General features: G+C 34.8%; 1 protein-coding gene across 1 annotated transcript; it reads left to right on the plus strand.

Moving 5' to 3' along the window:
* The first annotated feature begins 5 nt into the window (after positions 1-5).
* On the plus strand, positions 6-11,645 carry LOC113768788 (ABC transporter A family member 9-like). The gene is made up of 17 exons (XM_027313274.1): positions 6-658; positions 6,499-6,733; positions 6,838-6,918; positions 7,124-7,314; positions 7,398-7,583; positions 7,687-7,782; positions 7,861-8,046; positions 8,266-8,425; positions 8,515-8,768; positions 9,193-9,310; positions 9,604-9,680; positions 9,755-9,844; positions 9,965-10,108; positions 10,192-10,494; positions 10,580-10,660; positions 10,750-10,926; positions 11,027-11,645. Exons 1-17 carry the CDS (start codon positions 290-292, stop codon positions 11,234-11,236), a joined length of 2,958 nt encoding a protein of 985 aa, XP_027169075.1. The 5' UTR covers positions 6-289; the 3' UTR covers positions 11,237-11,645.
* The last annotated feature ends 8,341 nt before the right edge of the window (positions 11,646-19,986 follow it).

Genomic DNA, 19,986 nt, shown 5'->3' on the forward strand with positions numbered 1-19,986 from the left:
ATTAATACTGTTACTAGCAGTTTTTCCTTTTTAACTACTGTGAAACAAGAAATCTTCTTGAGTTGGTGATCTTCTGCTTGGGCAATTTGAAGAAAATCGGAACAAATTTGCCGGGATGAATTAAAGTCTCACGATTCCCAAGGGCACCGCAAACCAGAAAGAGTCTTGTCAGCATTTTAACCTTAAACTTCACAAAATGACAGAGATATAGGGAAGACTGAAGAGTTCCAGAGAAAGGGATCAAAAGGAAAACTTTGAAGGCAAAGAAGCATTTGAGACTACTGAATCAATGGAATTGCTAAGTGGGTTTTCACTCTTGCTGCAGCAAATCAATGCTTTGCTTAGGAAGAACTTCATTCTTGCATGGAGAAACAGAAGATCAACATTTCTTCAACTCTTCTCTTCATTCTTCTTCATTGCTTTTATGTTTGCATTAAGGAAGACCAATAACTACACAGAAAGCAGACCTAATTTCTCTGCAAAAGTTCGTGATCCCAAGCCCATCACTAATCCTCCAATTCCTGCATGTGAGGACAAGTTGATCATCAATGTTCCATGTTTTGACTTTGTTTGGAGTGGCAGTGGAAACCAAAGACTTGAGTCCATTGTCAATGGCATCATGACTAACAACCCTGGTCGCACAATTCCTCAGAGTAAGGTAAATTTTCTTGTCTCCCCCTTTGCTTTCCCCCATTTTGGAATTCGGTAAAGATTCTACTGATTGATGAATTCCTCTTTGTCTCCCTCTATAATCATTTGCATGCATGGATATGGAATAAGTTTTTTTTTCTTTTTCACTTCGTTTAGTGAAATCTGTTAGGACCGGCCAGGAAATAGACAAACTCAAGTTTAGCACAAAGTAGGCGGTATAACCGACCATATAATAGATAGCCGTAGATACCAGCCATATAATAATTAGGCGGTAAAACCGACCATATAAAGACGGATAACAAAGCAAATAAAAGACACAGAAGATTTACGTGGTTCGGTCAAATTGACCTACGTCCACGGGCGAGGGAGGAGCAATATTTCTACTATGAAGAAGAAATACAAAAGACCGTAGGAAAGTGGTTCCTAGGCCAATAGGCACTTACAAAAGAGTTTAGAAAATATTCCTAAACTCAAATCAAGAGAGCCTAAAATATTTGACTGAATGGGCTAGATGACTCAAGAAGCTAATAGCCCATATAACTCTCTTGAGTGGTGCAAGTTAAATCCTTCAATGGACCCTTCTATTTATAGGCCTCGAGTAGCCGGCTTCTCTTCAGCAGGCTCCGATGTGGGATGAGAAGGAAATGAAAAATTATGCCACAAGTCAAAGCTTGCGGCTCTGACAAAACAACAAATCTCCACCTTGGCATAATTTTGGATTCCACCCAAAAACTGCTCCACCTTCTTCACATAAGCCCCAATGGGCTTAAATCACCAATAATGAACACCAACCAAATCCAAGCACTGCTTGAACTTGTAAACTGGAAGAGGTTTCGTAAACATATCGGCTGGATTGTCCTTAGTATTGATTTTCTGAATAAGGACTTTTCCCTCAGCAATGATATCCCGAATGAAGTGATACTTCACATCAATATGTTTCGTCCTCTCATGATACATCTGATCTTTAGTCAAGTGTATGGCACTTTGACTATCACAGTGAATATCAGTAACACCTTGATATAGACTTAGTTCGCTAAATAAACTCTTCAACCACAAGGCTTCTTTGATTGCCTCGGTCACAGCCATATATTCTACTTCAGTAGTAGACAAAGCTACGACAGGTTGTAGAGTAGCTTTCCAACTAACAGCACAACCGCCAATGCAAAATACATAGCCTGAAAGTGATCTTCTCCTGTCAAGATCCCCAGCGTAGTCTGAGTCTACAAAACCAACCAAAGTGTTATTATTTCTTCCAAACTCCAAACATGCATTTGAAGTACCTCGCAAGTATCTGAGAATCCACTTCACAGCTTGCCAATGTGTTTTACCAGGGCAAGACATATATCTGCTAACAACACTGACTGCTTGTGAGATATCTGGACGAGTACAAACCATTGCATACATAATACTGCCGACTGCACTGGAATAAGGAACCCGTGCCATATAATCTTCCTCTTCATCTGATTTTGGTGATTGAGCAGCAGATAGCCGAAAATGGCTAGCAAGAGGAGTAGATACTGGTTTAGCATCTTTCATGCCAAAACGCTCCAAAACTTTCTCAAGGTAATTTTTCTGGGTCAAGAATAACTTCCCTACTCCTCGATCTCTCTTGATATCCATGCCAAGAATTTTCTTAGCTGCTCCCAAATCTTTCATTTCAAATTCACTATTTAACTGCAGTTTCAAAGTGTGAATTTCTGACAAATTCTTGGCAGCAATGAGCATGTCATCAACATAAAGCAGCAAATAAATGAAAGAACCATCATTTAACTTCCGGAAGTAAACACAACTATCATACATGCTCCTCAAATAACCATGACCCAACATAAAGGAATCAAACCTTTTATACCATTGTCTTGGAGACTGCTTCAATCCATATAAGGATTTCTTCAATAAGCAAACATGGTCTTCCTTACCTTCAATTTCAAAACCCTGGGGTTGCTTCATATAAATTTGTTCTTCAAGTTCGCCATGTAAGAAAGCTGTCTTAACATCAAGCTGCTCTAACTCCAAATCATACATAGCAACTAAAGCAAGCAAAACACGAATAGAGCTATGTTTAACAACAGGTGAAAACACATCATTAAAATCAACACCTTGTACCTGACTATAGCCCTTTGCAACTAATCGTGCTTTATACCTTGCATCTTCAACCCCTGGAATACCTTCCTTCTTCTTGAAGACCCACTTGCAACCGACAATTTTCTTAGCTGACGGCGGCTTTACAAGAACCCAAGTTTCATTACGATGAAAAGATTCAATTTCTTCATTCATCGCAATCAACCACTTTGCAGAATCATCACAAGAAACTGCTTCTGAATAGGTGGAAGGCTCACCAACTGCATCAGTTTCTTCTGCAACAGACAAAGCATATGCAACTAAATTTGCATATCTTTGTGGTGGTCGAATGTCTCTCCTTTGTCTATCTCTGGCTATGGAATATTCCTCTTCTTCTGAACTATCTTCCACAGTAGACTCAGGTGCATCTACTGGCATTTGTTGAATAGAAGATTTGGTCTGAGAAGGACCAGAACTGCCAATATCAAGCTCCACCTGCTTCTGTGTACTATCAGTAGTACAAGGACTGAAAGACTCCTTCTTGGAAGATAACATAGACAATTCATCAAAAGTAACATCTCTACTGATCACAAATTTTGGAGATTTGGGATCAGGACACCATAATTTGTATCCTTTCACCCCAGAAGCATACCCAAGAAAAATGCACTTTTTAGCCCTAGGCTCCAATTTTCCATCATTCACGTGCATGTATGCTGGACACCCAAAAACTTTTAAATTGGAGTAATCAGCAGGAGTACCTGACCAAACTTCCTCAGGAGTTTTGAAATCAAGAGATGCAGAAGGAGAACGGTTGACAATATAACAGGCCATATTGATCGCCTCTGCCCAAAAGTCGTTTGTCAACCCTGCATTAGAGATCATACACCTTGCTCTCTCCAAAAGAGTTCTGTTCATACGTTCGGCCACACCATTTTGTTGAGGCGTCATCCTGACGGTGTGATGCCGAACAATTCCTTCATTCTTGCAGAATTCATTAAATTCACCTCCACAAAATTCCATGCCATTATCTGTTCTCAACCGCTTAATGTGTTTTCCTGTTTGCTTCTCAATCAAAACTTTCCATTGCTTGAAAGTTAGGAAAACATCATTTTTATGCTTAAGAAAATATACCCAAACTTTCCTTGAATAATCATCAATGAAAGTCAACATGTACCTGGCACCACCTTTAGAAGGAGCACGAGAAGGACCCCATAGATCTGAATGAATGTAATCAAGAGTACCTTTTGTCTTGTGAATTGCTGGTGAACTGAAACTGACTCTTTTCTGCTTCCCAAAAATACAATGTTCACAGAATTCCAATGGCCCGGTACTTTGACCACAAAGAAGTCCCTTTTTGCTTAGTATGCCTAAGCCTTTTTCGCTCATGTGCCCCAAACGCATATGCCATAATTTGGTGATGTCTATATCTGACAAAGATGATGTTGAAACAGCAGCAGCACCTGTAACAGTAGATCCCTGCAAAATATATAAAGTACCAGATCTGTGTGCCTTCATAACAACAAGAGCTCCTCGAGTAATTTTGAGAACTCCGTCTCCACCTGAATACCTGCACCCGATAGACTCAAGAGTGCCCAAAGAGATGAGATTTTTCTTCAAATCTGGAACATGTCTAACATCTGTGAGCGTCCTCACAATACCATCGTACATTTTAATCCGAATTGTGCCTTTGCCAACAACTTTACAAACAGCGTTGTTGCCCATTAAGACAACTCCACCTTCAGCTGATTCATATGTTGAAAACCAGTCCCTGTTGGGACACATATGATACGAACAACCCGAATCTAAAATCCACTCATTGTTAGACCTAAAATTATTTTCCGTTGCACAGAAAATGGTTCCATCATTCTCATCAGCTGCTATACTAGCTTCAGCGGATTCAGTATTTTTCTCAACAAATTTCCCCTTTTGCTTTTCTTTATTTTTCAATTTAAAGCAATCAGAAATAACATGACCCTTCTTTTTACAATAATTGCACACCACATTTTTATGTCTGGACTTGGATCTACTTCTATTTTCTGTGTTTCTCTTTTCAGATCTACCCCGAACAAACAAGCCATCGGCTTGACTCCCACTAGTTTCCCCAGTAATGTCCCTATCTATCTGCTCTTTAGATTTTAATGCAGATTTAATTTCCCGATACGAAATTGTTTCCTTTCCATAAATCATAGTATCGCGGAAATGCTTAAAAGACTGGGGAAGGGAACACAAAAGTAATAGGGCTTGATCTTCATCATCAATTTTCGAATCTATATTCCCCAAATCCATAATAATGGAATCAAATTTATCAAGATGGGATAGTATAGATGTACCTTCAGACATCCGAAGCATGTACAAACTCTGCTTCAAATATAGCCGATTCTCGACTGTCTTCTTCATATACAAGGCTTTCAATTTATCCCACATAGCCTTGGCCGAAGTCTCCGTTGCTACCTCACGCAATACCTCATCGGAGAGATTTAAGATTATGCTGGATCTGGCCTTCTTATCCATATCGGCGAAATCCGCATCCTTTACATCTTCTGGTTTGTTCTCGATTCCGTGAATCGCTAGATCAACTCCGTCTTGAACAAGAATGGCCTCCATCTTGAGCTGCCACATTCCGAAGTTGACATTCCTGTCGAATTTCTCGACAACCGTCTTTGTTATCGTCATTGTTGCCACAAAATCTGTAACGTGAAGTTTGTCTCAAAAAACTGGCCAAACAAATATGCAAGTCTCGTGAGCGGGCCCCACAGGGTGAGCGGACCCCACGAGATAAGCGGGCCCCACGGGATGAACGGACCCCACAAGGTGAGCGGACCCCACGGATGAACGGACCCCACAGGATGAGTGGGCCCCACAGGATGGACGGACCCCACCAGATGAACGGGCCCCACCAGATGAACCTGTCTTGCAAAATATAACAACCAGCTCTGATACCAGTTTGTTAGGACCGGGCCAGGAAATAGACAAACTCAAGTTAGCACAAAGTAGGCGGTATAACCGACCATATAATAGATAGGCGGTAGATACCAGCCATATAATAATTAGGCGGTAAAACCGACCATATAAAGACGGATAACAAAGCAAATAAAAGACACAGAAGATTTACGTGGTTCGGTCAAATTGACCTACGTCCACGGGCGAGGGAGGAGCAATATTTCTACTATGAAGAAGAAATACAAAAGACCGTAGGAAAGTGGTTCCTAGGCCAATAGGCACTTACAAAAGAGTTTAGAAAATATTCCTAAACTCAAATCAAGAGAGCCTAAAATATTTGACTGAATGGGCTAGATGACTCAAGAAGCTAATAGCCCATATAACTCTCTTGAGTGGTGCAAGTTAAATCCTTCAATGGACCCTTCTATTTATAGGCCTCGAGTAGCCGGCTTCTCTTCAGCAGGCTCCGATGTGGGATGAGAAGGAAATGAAAAATTATGCCACAAGTCAAAGCTTGCGGCTCTGACAAAACAACAAAATCCTTTAGATTTTCCATGGTGTGTGAAGTTTTGCTAGTTTTTTTGCCATGTTGATTAGAGCCCTCCTTGGTATACAATAAAGCTATCAATCAAACCACTGTATTCTTCTTCTTTTTTTTTTTTTCCTTTTTTGGCGGATATGATACATATATGATGTTTCACGACTATATGTAGCAGTTGAATAAGAAACAGTTTAATTGAGTTAATGGAACCAAGAACGGAGAATTCTGAGTTTCTTTATTTACTGACATTAAATGGTTATGCGTTTAAGGTTTGCTGGCACGATTAGGGGATTTATGTTTCTGTGCAGGTCAAATCATTTAGAACAAAAGATGAATTGGATAAATGGCTTTTGGATAATCCAATGCGTTGCCCTGGAGCTCTACACCTTTTTGAAAGAAATGCCGAGGAAATAAGATATGGTATAGAAATCAATTCATCTTCTTCTTTTGAATTTGGAAGGCAAATTGAGGATCCTGTTTTCAAGTTTCAAGTGCCCCTTCAGTATGCTGTATCGCGTGAAATTTCTAGATCCTTAATCGGAGGTAGTTATTGTAATTTGCTTTGCAACAAATAGCTCAAGTTCTCTGATTTATTAGATTTTTGTTGATTACCTGAATGAACTGGTGGTTTGATACCTAATTCTCAGATCCCAATTTCAGCTTTAATGTTGGTCTAAAAGAATTTGCGCACCCTCCCAGAAGAATTGACTCTTCAGACAGCTACGATGGTAATCCATTTGCAGAAAGTTTTCCGGCACTATTCTCTTTTGCAGTTTCTCTGTTTGTTTTCATAGCTCAGATTCATTACATGTTTTTTCACATTTCCGAAAACTTTAAGTTCTCTGCTTTTTTAGGTTCTTGAACTTTTTAAGTTCTCTGATTTTTTAAAATTTTCATCAAGCACCTGAATAAACTGGTGATGTGATATTCCAGCATCAGATCTCAGTTTCAGCATTGATGCTGGTTCTGCAGACCCTCACAGAAACATTGACTCTGCGGATAGCGATGCGAATAATTTATTTGCAGCCAGCTTTCCAGCAATTTTCTATCTTTTAGTTGCTATGTTTGGTTTCACATTTCGAATTCATTCTCTGGTTCTGGAGAAAGAGCTGAAACTTCGACAGGTAGTTGACCATGTACTTTGATTTTAGATCAGCAACATCAAGTTGGTACTTTTTTTCCCCTCATACTACAATTTGTGTTGCAGACAATGAGTATAATGGGCCTCTACGACAGTGCCTACTGGACTTCATGGTTCATATGGGAAGGGTTCATGGCTTTTCTGATGTCTTTGCTTATTGTTGCTTTTGGGACAATGTTTCGAGATGATGTTTTCATGAAAAACAATATTTTCCTAGTATTCCTTCTATTTTTCCTTTTCATGATTAGCATGGTGAGCTTCATCACTGGATTTGTGCCTTTCCCTGATTGCTTTTGCAATCAATGTCAGCATCGCTGTTGGAATTATGGCTAAATCTTCTGCCTCAAAATCTTAGGTTAGCTTTGCATTCATGATTTCAACCCTACTCAGCAAGTCGTCTTCAGCCACAACTGTGGGCTTCTTCATCCTTGCTTTTGGACTTGTGACAGTGGCAAGTGTCTCTTCTCCAGAACAATCATTCATTGTAATAATTCTATGATTATTGACCCTTTTTGCTTTTGGTTATTAGATTTTTTCTTCGCTATTCTACGACGGAACAGTGAAAAATAGTTATTATCGCATCTTGTGGTCATTTTTTCCACCTAATCCTTTTGCTGGAGGTTTTACCGTGCTTGAAGAGGCAGCAGGGGAAGGTGGCATTAGGTGGAGTCAACGAGCGGAGTGCAAATTACTGGGAAATCCTTGTGTTTCAATGGTACGAAAGCTTCAAATCCTCTTCGTTTACAAGTATGCTCCATCAATACTTGTTTTGACGAGCATCCTTGGTTCAGAGTTCTCTTCCACTATTTATTGTTCCTTATTTTGATCTCACGTATTCATGCTTTCAGTGACCAAATCACTTTATTCATTATTCAAGTTGAACAGCTGATATCTATTATCGACACTTTAACAAATCAATTTTTATCATTGGCAGGTCTACTTTTATTTATGGCTTGTCTCTTTGTTCTTTTTCTGGTCTCTTGTGGCTATTTATTTTGATAATATAGTCCCCAACTCTGCTGGTTTGAGAAAATCACGTCTATACTTCTTGAAACCAAGCTATTGGACAGGGAGAGGAGATAGTAACTTGACAGGTAAAACTGCAACCCATGTTGTAATTATGATTTCTGGCATCCATGATCGGTGCTATAATTGATAGTACATTTCTCACCTCATAATGCAGAGGACATCAGACATCTTGCATCTAGGTCCCCTACACAGCCGGATCATTTCACTCCGGATGATGAGGATGTTCATGAAGAGGAAGCATCTGTCAAAAAAGCAACAATCGAAGGGACCATTGATCCAGATGTTGCTGTTCAGTTGCGTGGCCTTACTAAGTCATATTCTATGGCATTAAAGATAAGCTGCCACCGGTTCTGCTTTTGCTATTTTTGCTGTACATGCAAGATTACAAAACCTTTTGTGGCCGTGAAGGTAAAAATCTTCATATTGACGTAACTGGAATTAGTAATGAGAGATCTGGATTTCCAAACTGAACAGTGAACTTCAAAGAAGTCATATCTTCACATATAAATGCTTCAGTTGTTTCTTGCAATCTCAAAGGCTTTCACTAATGTTTTCTGTAAATTTTTTTTTTTTTTTGAAATTTTTGTCTAGGAACAAAAGGAACATGGATTATGCTTATGGTAGTTTCCAGAGCACAATTGAGATCTAAGCAACAGCATTTGGTTATTTTTATTTAGTACTCTCCTCAGCAGAAAAACAGCTTGTGTCCTCAGTAATATAGTAACGAAATGTGTTCTCTTTTTTTTTCCCCCCCTGTCATTATCGCACGAAATTTCGAGGTCTCAATGAAGATAATGCATTCATTACAACGTGATATGAACTTTCTTCTCAGGATCTCTGGATGAATTTCCCAAAGAATCAGTTGTTCTGTCTCCTCGGACCAAATGGAGCTGGCAAGTCTACCTTAATAAGCTGTTTGACGGGAATCACTCCTGTGACACATGGAGATGGTAAAGATTTTGCTTGTCTTTTATATTTTGAAATGGACACAGGCATGCCCACTTGAGTTTTGTCTGAATCTGTCGTTGGCTGGTGTAATTCTTACGACATTTTGTGCAATCATCAACTTTCCTTATATGTAAAAACTCAATGAGAAATATACCAAATCTTGCAAGAATTACATCAACTCGGATTGAACGACAGAAAACTTAAATGGAGCTGCCCCATTACCTTTTCAAACAAGGATTGTAGATTGATTGATAGAAAAAGTACAGATATAATCAAGTTTGCTTCCTTTTGGCAGCACTCATCTACGGCAATTCTATTCGAAGCTCAAAAGGAATGTCAACAATCAGAAGACTGGTAGGAGTCTGTGCGCAGGTAACTTTTCATCCTTCCCAAAGTTTCAACAAAGTTCAAAACAAAGAAGCCAAAGCAATTTTTACCTTGTGTAGTTCGACTCTCTTTGGAATGCACTATCAGCTAAAGAACATCTCCATCTGTTCGCTAGTATAAAAGGCTTGCCCACGGCTACGCAGAAATCAGTGAGTTTTGCAAAAAACTATATTGAATGGTCCTACCTCTCTACTCTGCATTTAGCATTTGCAGTTTACAGAACTAGTTTTTCTTATTAGCATTAACTTTCTCAATTTACACAACTACAGGAAGTGAAACGTTTGCTGGCTGATGTCGACATTGACAAGATTGCTAATGTAAGAGCAGGAAGCTACAGTGGGGGTACAAGGCGCCGACTAAGTTTAGCAATTGCCCTTATTGGAGACCCGAAACTTCTTATCTTGGATGAACCAGTATATAGCATTTGAACTACTTTCCTCCTGAATACGTTTAATCCATTTATTATTTGAAATCAAATCCATTAACAAATTTGTAGACAACTGGAATGGATCCTGTTACTCGGAGACGCATCTGGAATGTAATTGAGAATGCAAAGCAAGGGCGTTCTATCATCCTCACAACACATTCTATGGTTGAAGCTGATGTTTTATCAGATCGCATCGGAATAATGGCAAAGGGTATGCTTCGCTGTATTGGCACCTCTATTGTGCTCAAGTCAAGATTTGGTTCAGGTTACGCTGCAAAGGTAACATTCCCCAAAAGCCTTTACAATATTTTGGCCCAAGAGAATGACATCAATGCAAAGCATCGAGAAGCTGTGAAACTCTTTTTCAAACAGGTGTGATTCCTTGATAATAAGATTGTCAATGTTTCTCCTCGCATCAATAAATTCCTGTTTAATATTTTCCTTGTATATCTTACAGCGGCTCAATGTTGAACCAAAAGTGGAAAACGAATACATGTTGACATTTACTCTACCAAGTGCTGAGGAAGAGATATTAGCAGTAAGTTCCTCTGAGTTCGTCTTTGTAATTACTGATGCCAAAGTTACAATTGTCCTTCTTGACTGCATGATTTTCCATTCCTTCATCAGCGATTCTTTTCTGAGCTGGAAAAGAGAGAAAGCGAATTTGGCATCAAAAGCATCCAATTAGGTCTCGGGACGCTTGAAGAAGTTTTCCTAAATATAGCAAAGAAAGCAGCGCTACAGACATTTAATCCTAAGGAGAGCATGAAAACTTTGACCTTGCCATCAGGGGCCACACTGCAGGCAAGAACTTTTAGTTTAGCTTTTGCATTTCGAATGATTTTGATAGGGTAAGAATATGGTAAAAATCACAAAAGAATGCTGTTCAACAATCATCTTGCAGGTGCCTCTTGGAGCGGAGTATGTTAAAATTCCAGGAGCGGAGTCCCGCCAGAATCCCAGAGGCCTTATGGTGGATATCTTCTGGGCACAGGATGATACAGGCAATCTCTGCATTTCTGGCCATTCAGCTGAAAAGCCAGTGCCACCAGACCTCCAACTAACTGCTGCCTCCTCAGTTACTTCAACAAGGAAAAGCTGCAGTTGCTGTTAGCGAGAGAAGGAAATGTTGTGCAGGCATCAATCATCTGGCAGGATAATTGTTTGTCAAAGAACTAAAGAAACGTTGTCCTGCACATTTTCTTTCAGCCAATGCAGTTGCAGATTTTGCCTTTGCCAATGGATTCACGTTGCAAGGTGGGCGGACATAACAAAAAGCTTACCTCTGGCGCAAATGATTTGAAACATAAATTTATGCAAGCCAAGCAACTCAAAGACATTAGTTTTAAGAAGACAGATGCTACAAAGAAACCAAAAGGCTCAAATGACATCCAAAACTCCATCTGCATTTGTCTTTTTTTTCCCCTTGTCAGTTGGATGAAAGTGCTGTTTCTTGTTTCCTTTGCTCTGGATTAAGAGATTGATCCTGCATAATCAGAGAAATGAAAACATGATTAAAGCAATCTCAAATATCGCAGTCCAACCATCGAGAAGCACAATTTTTTGTTCAAGCTACAACAGCCAATTAAGCAAATGCATTGAGGTGCAAAAATTTAAGGTTCTGGGCACGTGCCCAGAAAATTGTAAGGCAATAACAGATCATGCAGAAGTAAACTAAGTCCTAGACTACTGGTAATCGCAGTCCTTGTATTCCCTTCTTTGCTTATATTGTACCAGTCAAGAATTGCAGAATATACCGGTAATCGCAGTTTTTCCTTTACAATTGAGATGTACATTCTTGCACCAGAAAACTACTTAAGAGCCATCAAAAAAAGGGGCTAAAAAAATAAATAAATCCCACCAGTTGAAGTGTAAAATTCGGCTAGAGATACGGTAATAATACTCGAGCAACATTACAGACTTAATATGACAGAATATTAAATCCCACCAGTTGGGCCTTATACTGCACACAGACATTACATAAGTTCTACAACTTCAACTTTTTCTTTTTCTTTTTCTTTTTCTTTTTTTGAGGGTAACGACTTCAACTTCAAGGTCCCAGTTCTGAGATAGCGAATACCATATTAAGAGCAATAAGAAACAATGAAACAAAATAAAAATAAACAAGACAAGACAAGATTAAATCCGCAGCAAGAAAGTACAAGAATCTATCAAAGCGATCCAATTTTTTCCTCTTCCATTTTGGTAATTTTAAAAAGCAAATGATAATTTGCATACTTATAATACAAGCAAATAATAATGGGTCACGTGCTATGCACGTGCTTGTAGTATCACTAAAAATTCTGTTGCTAATATCATAATTTAATATCTTTTTTGACCAATTATCTTTGAAACATTATTTTAAATTAACTGGAGGTATCCCTCTTTTGTTATGTTTTCTCTAGGGAATTTCTTTTAATTTATTGTGAACTTTTTTTTAGCTTGCTTAGTAAAATATAATTGTTTGCATAAATAATATGTTTGTTTGCTCTTTCATTATTATTTTTTATGGTCCAATTAAATGATTAAATAAATATTATTATTTAATCATTTGATGACTTTAGTGATTGCCATTTACCTAAATAAATAAATACCTAAATAAATATTATCACAAAATATTTCCGTGACTTTTATTAATACCATATTCTAGTAGAGGGTACTTTGAGATTTTTGTACAGATTTGTTCTAGCACGAAAATTTCTGTTCTAGTAGTATTGCCAACCTTGCAGTATGAGAAGAAAGTTTCTACAATTATGTTAATTTAGGTAAGTAATATGTTTAAATTAAAGGCTTCGTTAATGGATGGTCAATCTGTACTTGTTAAGAGGAGTCTTAGACTCTTACGTGTTAGTTTTTAAGAGGATAATTAATTTAGAAAAGTGTCTAATATCAAGGTGTAATAGTTGTGATTATGTGTATGTAAATAATAAGCTAGATATGATTTAAATGTACTAATAAGTGTCCAATACAATAGAATACTTCTTAAATTAATATACGATATCTTTATGATGTCAATTTTCAAGTCAAAGGGATTATTTTGTTGAATCATAAAGTCTTGACGAAGTCAATTTTCGAGTCAATTATCAATTTTATCAAAAATCTTGCTAAAGACATTGTAGGGGCCTAAAGTCTATTTCACTTCTAAAAGTTCTTCCTTTTTCTTGTTTTATCAAGGCCCTCACTCATTCCTTTTACCCTTATAATCACTTCACTTCTTTAATTAAAAGTTATAGTCCAAGTCAGGGGTAACCGTCGCCATTGTCATTGGTGCCATCTGTAAAGTTGTCATTTTTATCACCGCCGCCATTATAATCATTCTCATCCTCACCGTTGTCATCAATCAACAATCATCATTACAAGTCATTTATTACATGATTTTCCTCGTTCGATAAATAGTCACTTTTTCAATTTTATAAGCTATGGAATTAAAAACCTAAACTTATCTTGGATTTCTGACTAATCTATTTAGGATTTCTTAATTTGTTTTTATCCTAGGCATTTCGGTAATTTTAAAAAGCAAATGATAATTTGCATACGTATAATAAAAGCAAATAATAATGGGCCACGCGCTGTGCACGTGCTTATAGTATGATAATAAATGATATTTCTGATACACTAAAAATTCTGTTGTTAATATCATAATTTAATATATGCATACTTTCCATCTTTTTTGACCAATTGTCATTAAAACTTTATTTTAAATTAACTGGAGGTATCCCTCTTTTGTTATGTTTTCTCTAGGGAATTTCTTTGAATTTATTGTGAACTTTTTTTAGCTTGCTTAGTAAAAGATCATTGTTTTCATAAATAATGTTTGTTTGCTCTACCATTATTATTTTTTACGGTCCAATTAAATGATTAAATAAATAGTATTATTGAATTATTTGATGACTTGAGTGATTACCATTTACCCAAATAAATAAATACCATGCATTACCTAATAATATTATCATAAAATATTTCCACGACTTTTACTATTACCGTATTCTAGTAGGGTATTTTCGGATTTTTGTGCAGATTTGTTCTAGCACGAAACTTTCTGCTCTAGCAGTTTTGCTAGCCTTGCATTATGAGAAGGAAGATTCAACAATTATTTTAATTTAGGTAAGTAATATGTTTAAATTAAAGGCTCCGTTGATGGGTGGCCAATCTGTACTTGTCAAGAGGAGTCTTAGATTCTTAGGTGTCGGTTTTTTTAAGTATAATTAATTTAGAAAAGTGTCTAAATATAGAGGTGCAATTATTGTGATTACATATATGTAAATAATAAGTTAGATTTGATTTTAGTGTACTAATAAGTGTCCAATACAATAGAGTACTTCTTAAATTAATATACCATATCTTTATGATGTCAATTTTCAAGTCAAGGGGATCATTTTATTGAATCAGTGAGTCTTGACTGAGTCAATTTTCGAGTCAATCAACAATTTTTATCAAAAATCTTGCTAAAGACACAATAGGGGCCTAAAGGGTATTTCACTTCTAAAAGTTCTTCCTTTTTCTTGTTTTATCAAAGCCCTCACTCATTCCTTTTACTCTTATAATCACTTCACTTCTTTAATTAAAAGTTATATCTCAAGTCAGGAGTAATCGAGTCAGGAGTAATCGTGGCCATTGTCATCAGTGCCGTTTGTAAAGTTGTCGTTTTTATCACCCGCCATTATAATTGTTCTCATTCTCACCGTTGTCATCAATCAACAATCATCATTATAAGTCATTAATTAGACGATTTTCGTCATTCGTTAAGTAGTCACTTTTTCAATTTTATAAGTTATGGAATTAAAAAACTTAAACTTATCTTGGATTTCTGACTAACCTATCTACGATTTCTTAATTTGATTTTATCCTAGGTATTTTGGTAATTTTAAATAGCAAATGATAATTTGCATACTTATAATAAAAGCAAATAATAATGGGTCACATGCTTTGCACGTGCTTATCGTAACATGATACATGATATTTTTGATACACTAAAAATTTTGTTGTTAATATCATAATTTAATATTTGCATAGTACTTTCCATCATTTTTTATTAATTATCTTTAAAACTTTATTTTAAATTAACTGGAGCTGTTCCTCTTTTGTTATGTTTTCTCTAGGGAATTTCTTTGAATTTATTGTGAACTTTTTTTTGGCTCTCTTAGCAGAAGATAATTGTTTGCATAAATAATGTTTGTTTGCTCTACCATTATTATTTTTATGGTTAAATAAATGATTAAATAAATATTATTATTTAATTATTTGATGACTTTAGTGATTACCATTTACTCAAATAAATAAATAAATACCATTCATGACCTAATTATATTACCATAAAATGTTTCCATGACTTTTCCTAATACCATATTCTGGCATAGCATATTTTGGAATTTTTGTGCAGATTTGTTCTAGCACGAAAATTTTTGCTCTAGTAGTATTGCTAGGCTTGCAGCATGAGAAGGAAGTTTCTACAATTATTTTAATTTAGGTAAGTAATATGTTAAAGTTTAAGGCTCCGTTAATGGGTGGCCAATCTGTAGTTGTTAAGAGGAGTCTTAGACTCTTAGGTGTCGGTTTTTTTAAGTATAATTAATTCAGAAAAGTGTCTAAATATAGAGGCGTAATAATTGTGATTACGTATATGTAAATAATAAGTTAGATTTGATTTAACTATACTATAAGTGTTCAATACAATAAATTACTTCTTAAATTAATATACGATATGTTTATGATGTCAATTTTCGAGTCAAAGGATTTATTTTATTGAATCAGTGAGTCTTGACTTAGGTTCCATTTGATAAACTTAAATCTGAATTCTGAAATATGAAATTTGAATACTGAAACAATTAATTTGCTGAATTTTAAGCACTAAAAAAAATATATGAATGTCTGAATTTCAATGCTGAACCTATTTATACTGTCTAATAAACATTTATAACCGAATGTTTAATAAGTTAAATTTTATAATTTTGCCCTTATTCTTTTCACCCAAAAAAAAAATAGAACCTATGATTTAATTAGCTAAAAATTGTTAGGTATTAAAGTGACCATATTTATTTTTAAATCAAATTAATATAAAGGATGAAATATATTATAAGAGGAGTATGGAGAAAATGTGAAAATCATTAAAAAGGGAGAAAAGACAAGTAGAAAACCGTCGATAGAAAATATCAGGTTATTTAATTAGATAAAGATTTTGAATAGAGAATATCAGATTGTTTAATTAGATAAGAATTTTGAACATAATTATCAAATACGAATAGATTTGATAGATAAGATAAGGTATTTGAAATAATTCTGTTGATTCTTATCAGAATTAAGCATTCGGTTACAATTCCTGTGCTGAAAAAATACACACAAGTTTAGTACCGTTTAACAAATTCAGTAGATGGATTTTTATTTATCAAACACCCATCACATCTGAATGTCTAAAAAAGTTAAGTTTCATCACTTTTTTATGTTATCAAACATGCCCTTAGTCAATTTTTGAGTCAATCAACAATTTTTATCAAAAATCTGGCTAAAGACACAATAGGGGCCTAAAGTCTACTTCACTTCTAAAAGTTCTTCCTTTTTCTTGTTTTATCAAAACCCTCACTCATTTCTTTTATCCTTATAATCACTTCACTTCTTTAATTAAATGCTATATTCCAAGTCAGGGTAAACGTTGCCATTGTCATCAATGCCATCTCATTTTTATCACCGCAATTATAATCGTTCTCATCCTCAATGTTGTCATCAATCAACAATCATCATTATAAGTCATTAATTAGACGATTTTCCTCATTTGATAAGTAGTCACTTTTTCAATTTTATAAGCTATGGAATTAAAAAACTTAAATTTATCTTGGATTTGTGACTAATCTATCTAGTATTTCTTCACTTGTTTTTATCCTAGGCATTTCGATAATTTAAAATAGGAGATGATACTTTGCATACTTATATTAAAAGCAAATAATAATGGATCATGTGCTTCGCACGTGCTTAGAGTATCATGATGCTTGATATTTCTGATGCACTAAAAATTCTGTTGTTTGACCAATTATCTTTAAAATTTTATTTAAATTAACTTGAGATATCCCTTTTTTGTTATGTTTTCTCTAGTGAATTTCTTTGAATTTATTGTGAATTTTTTTAGCTTGCTTAGAAAAAGATAATTGTTTGCATAAATAATGTTTGTTTGCTCTACTATTATTACTTTTTACGGTCCAATTAAATGATTAAATAAATATTATTATTTAATTATTTGATGACTCTGGTGATTACCATTTACCTAAATAAATAAATACCATTCATTACCTAATACTATTTCCATAAAATATTTCAATGACTTCTACCAATACCATATTTCTGCACTAGTAGTATTGGCAGCGAGACTCGAACCAGGGACAGCATCCCATCTTCAGCAGCCCCATGCCACCAGACCAAGCCCTGGGGGGCTGTGGTTATGTACATGTAAATAACAAGTTTGATTTTATTTAAGTGCACCAATAAGTGTCCAATACAATAGAGTACTTCTTAAATTAATATATGATATGTTTATGATGTCAATTTTCAAGTCAAAGAGATTATTTTATTGAATCAGTGAGTCTTGACTGAGTCAATTTTCGAGTCAATCAACATTTTTTTATCAAAAATCTTGCTAAAGACATAATACGTGCCTAAAATCTATTTCACTTCTAAAAGTTCTTCGTTTTTCTTGTTTTATCAAAACCCCTCACTCATTCCTTTTACCCTTATAATCACTTCACTTCTTTAATTAAATGCTATATCCCAAATCAGGGGTAACCATTGCCATTGTCATCAGTACCGTCTCGTTTTTATCACCGCCATTATAATCATTCTCATCGTCAATGTTGTCATCAATCAACAATCATCATTACAAGTCAATAATTAGATGATTTTCCTCACTTGGTAAGTAGTCACTTTTTCAATTTTACAAGCTATGGAATTAAAAAAAAACTTAAATTTATCTTGGATTTGTGACTAATCTATCTAGGATTTCTTCATTTGTTTTTATCCTAGGCGTTTTAGTAATTTTAAAAAGCAAATGATAATTTGCTTACTTATAATTAAAGCAAATAATAATGGGTCACATGCTTTGCACGTGTTTATAGTATCATGATACATGATATTTTATATGCACTAAAAATTCTGTTGTTACTATCATAATTTAATATTTGCATACTTTCCATCATTTTTTACCAATTATCTTTAAAACTTTATTTTAAATTGATTGGAGGTGTCCCTCTTTTGTTTTCTTTTATATAGGGAATTTCTTTGAATTTACTGTGAACTTTGTTTTAGCATTCTTAGTAAAAGATAATTGTTTGCATAAAAAAAGTTTGTTTTCTCTACCATTATTATTTTTTATGGTCAAATTAAATAATTAAATAAATATTATTGTTTAATCATTTGATGACTTTAGTGATTACCTTTACCTAAATAAATAAATACCATTCATTACCTAATAATATTATCATAAAATATTTCCACGACTTTTACTAATACCGTATTCTAGTAGCGGGTATTTTCGGATTTTTTGTGCAGATTTGTTCTAGCACGAAAATTTCTTCTCTAGTAGTATGGCCTTGCAGCATGACAAGGAAGTTTCTACAATTCTTTTAATTTAGGTAAGTAATATGTTTAAATTAAAGGATCCATTAATGGGTTCCCAACCTATACTTATTAAGAGGAGTCCTAGACTCTTAGGTGTCTATTTTTTTAAGTTTAATTGATTTAAATAAGTGTCTAAATATAGCGGTGTAATAATTGTGATTATGTATATGTAAATAATAAGTTAGATATGATTTAGGGAAGTGTTATTTGTACTCCATATTTGTTATTTGCATTCCCACCATTTATTATATCATGTAGTTTAATAAATGAAAACTATATAATAAAAATGATAGTAGGAGTGCAAATAACATTTCCCATGATTTAAGCGTACAAATAAGTGTCCAATACAATAAAATACTTCTTAAATTAATATATGATATCTTTATGATGTCAATTTTCATGTGAAAGGGATTATTTTATTGAATCAGTAAGTCTTGACAGAGTTAATTTTCGAGTCAATCAACAACTTTATCAAAAATCTTGCTAAAGACACAATAGGGGCTTAAAGTCTATTTCACTTCTAAAAGTTCTTCCTTTTTCTTGTTTTATCAAAGCCCTTACTCATTCCTTTTACCTTATAATCACTTCAATTCTTTAATTAAAAGCTATATCCCAAGTCAGGGGTAACTGTCGCCATTGTCATCAGTGGCATCTGTAAAGTTGTCGTTTTTATCACCGCCATTATAATCATTCTCATCCTCACCCGTTGTCATCAATCAACAATCATCATTACAAGTCATTAATCAGACGATTTTCCTCATTCGGTAAGTAGTCAATTTTTCAATTTTATAAGCTATCGAATTAAAAAACTTAAATTTATCTTGGTTATGACTAATCTATCTAGGATTTCTTCATTTGTTTTTATCCTAGGTATTTTGGTAATTTTTAAAAGCAAAAGATAATTTGCATACTTATAATAAAAGCAAATAATAATGGGTCACGTTCTTTGCACATACTTATAGTGTCACGATACATGATATTTCTGATATACTAAAAATTCTGTTGTTAATATCATAATTTAATATTTGCATACTTTCCATCTATTTTGGCCAATTACCTTTAAAACTTTATTTTAAATTAACTGGAGGTATCCCTCTTTTGTTATGTTTTCTCTAGTGAATTTCTTTGAATTTATTGTGAACTTCTCTTTTAGCTTGCTCAGCAAAAGATAATTGTTTGCATAAATAATGTTTGTTTGTTGTACCATTATTATTTTTTTGTGGTCCAATTAAATGATTAAATAAATATTATTATTTAATTATTTGA

Source organism: Coffea eugenioides, chromosome 4, assembly GCF_003713205.1.
Source record: "Coffea eugenioides isolate CCC68of chromosome 4, Ceug_1.0, whole genome shotgun sequence".
Classification (NCBI taxonomy): Eukaryota; Viridiplantae; Streptophyta; class Magnoliopsida; order Gentianales; family Rubiaceae; genus Coffea; species Coffea eugenioides.

Excerpts from the sequence above, each read along its gene's own strand:
- LOC113768788 (XM_027313274.1), top strand. The coding sequence starts at position 290 with ATGGAATTGCTAAGTGGGTTTTCACTCTTGCTGCAGCAAATCAATGCT. Across the intron at positions 8,426-8,514 it reads AGGAGATAGTAACTTGACAG|AGGACATCAGACATCTTGCA; the intron begins GTAAAACTGCAA and ends CTCATAATGCAG. Across the intron at positions 10,927-11,026 it reads CATCAGGGGCCACACTGCAG|GTGCCTCTTGGAGCGGAGTA; the intron begins GCAAGAACTTTT and ends ATCATCTTGCAG.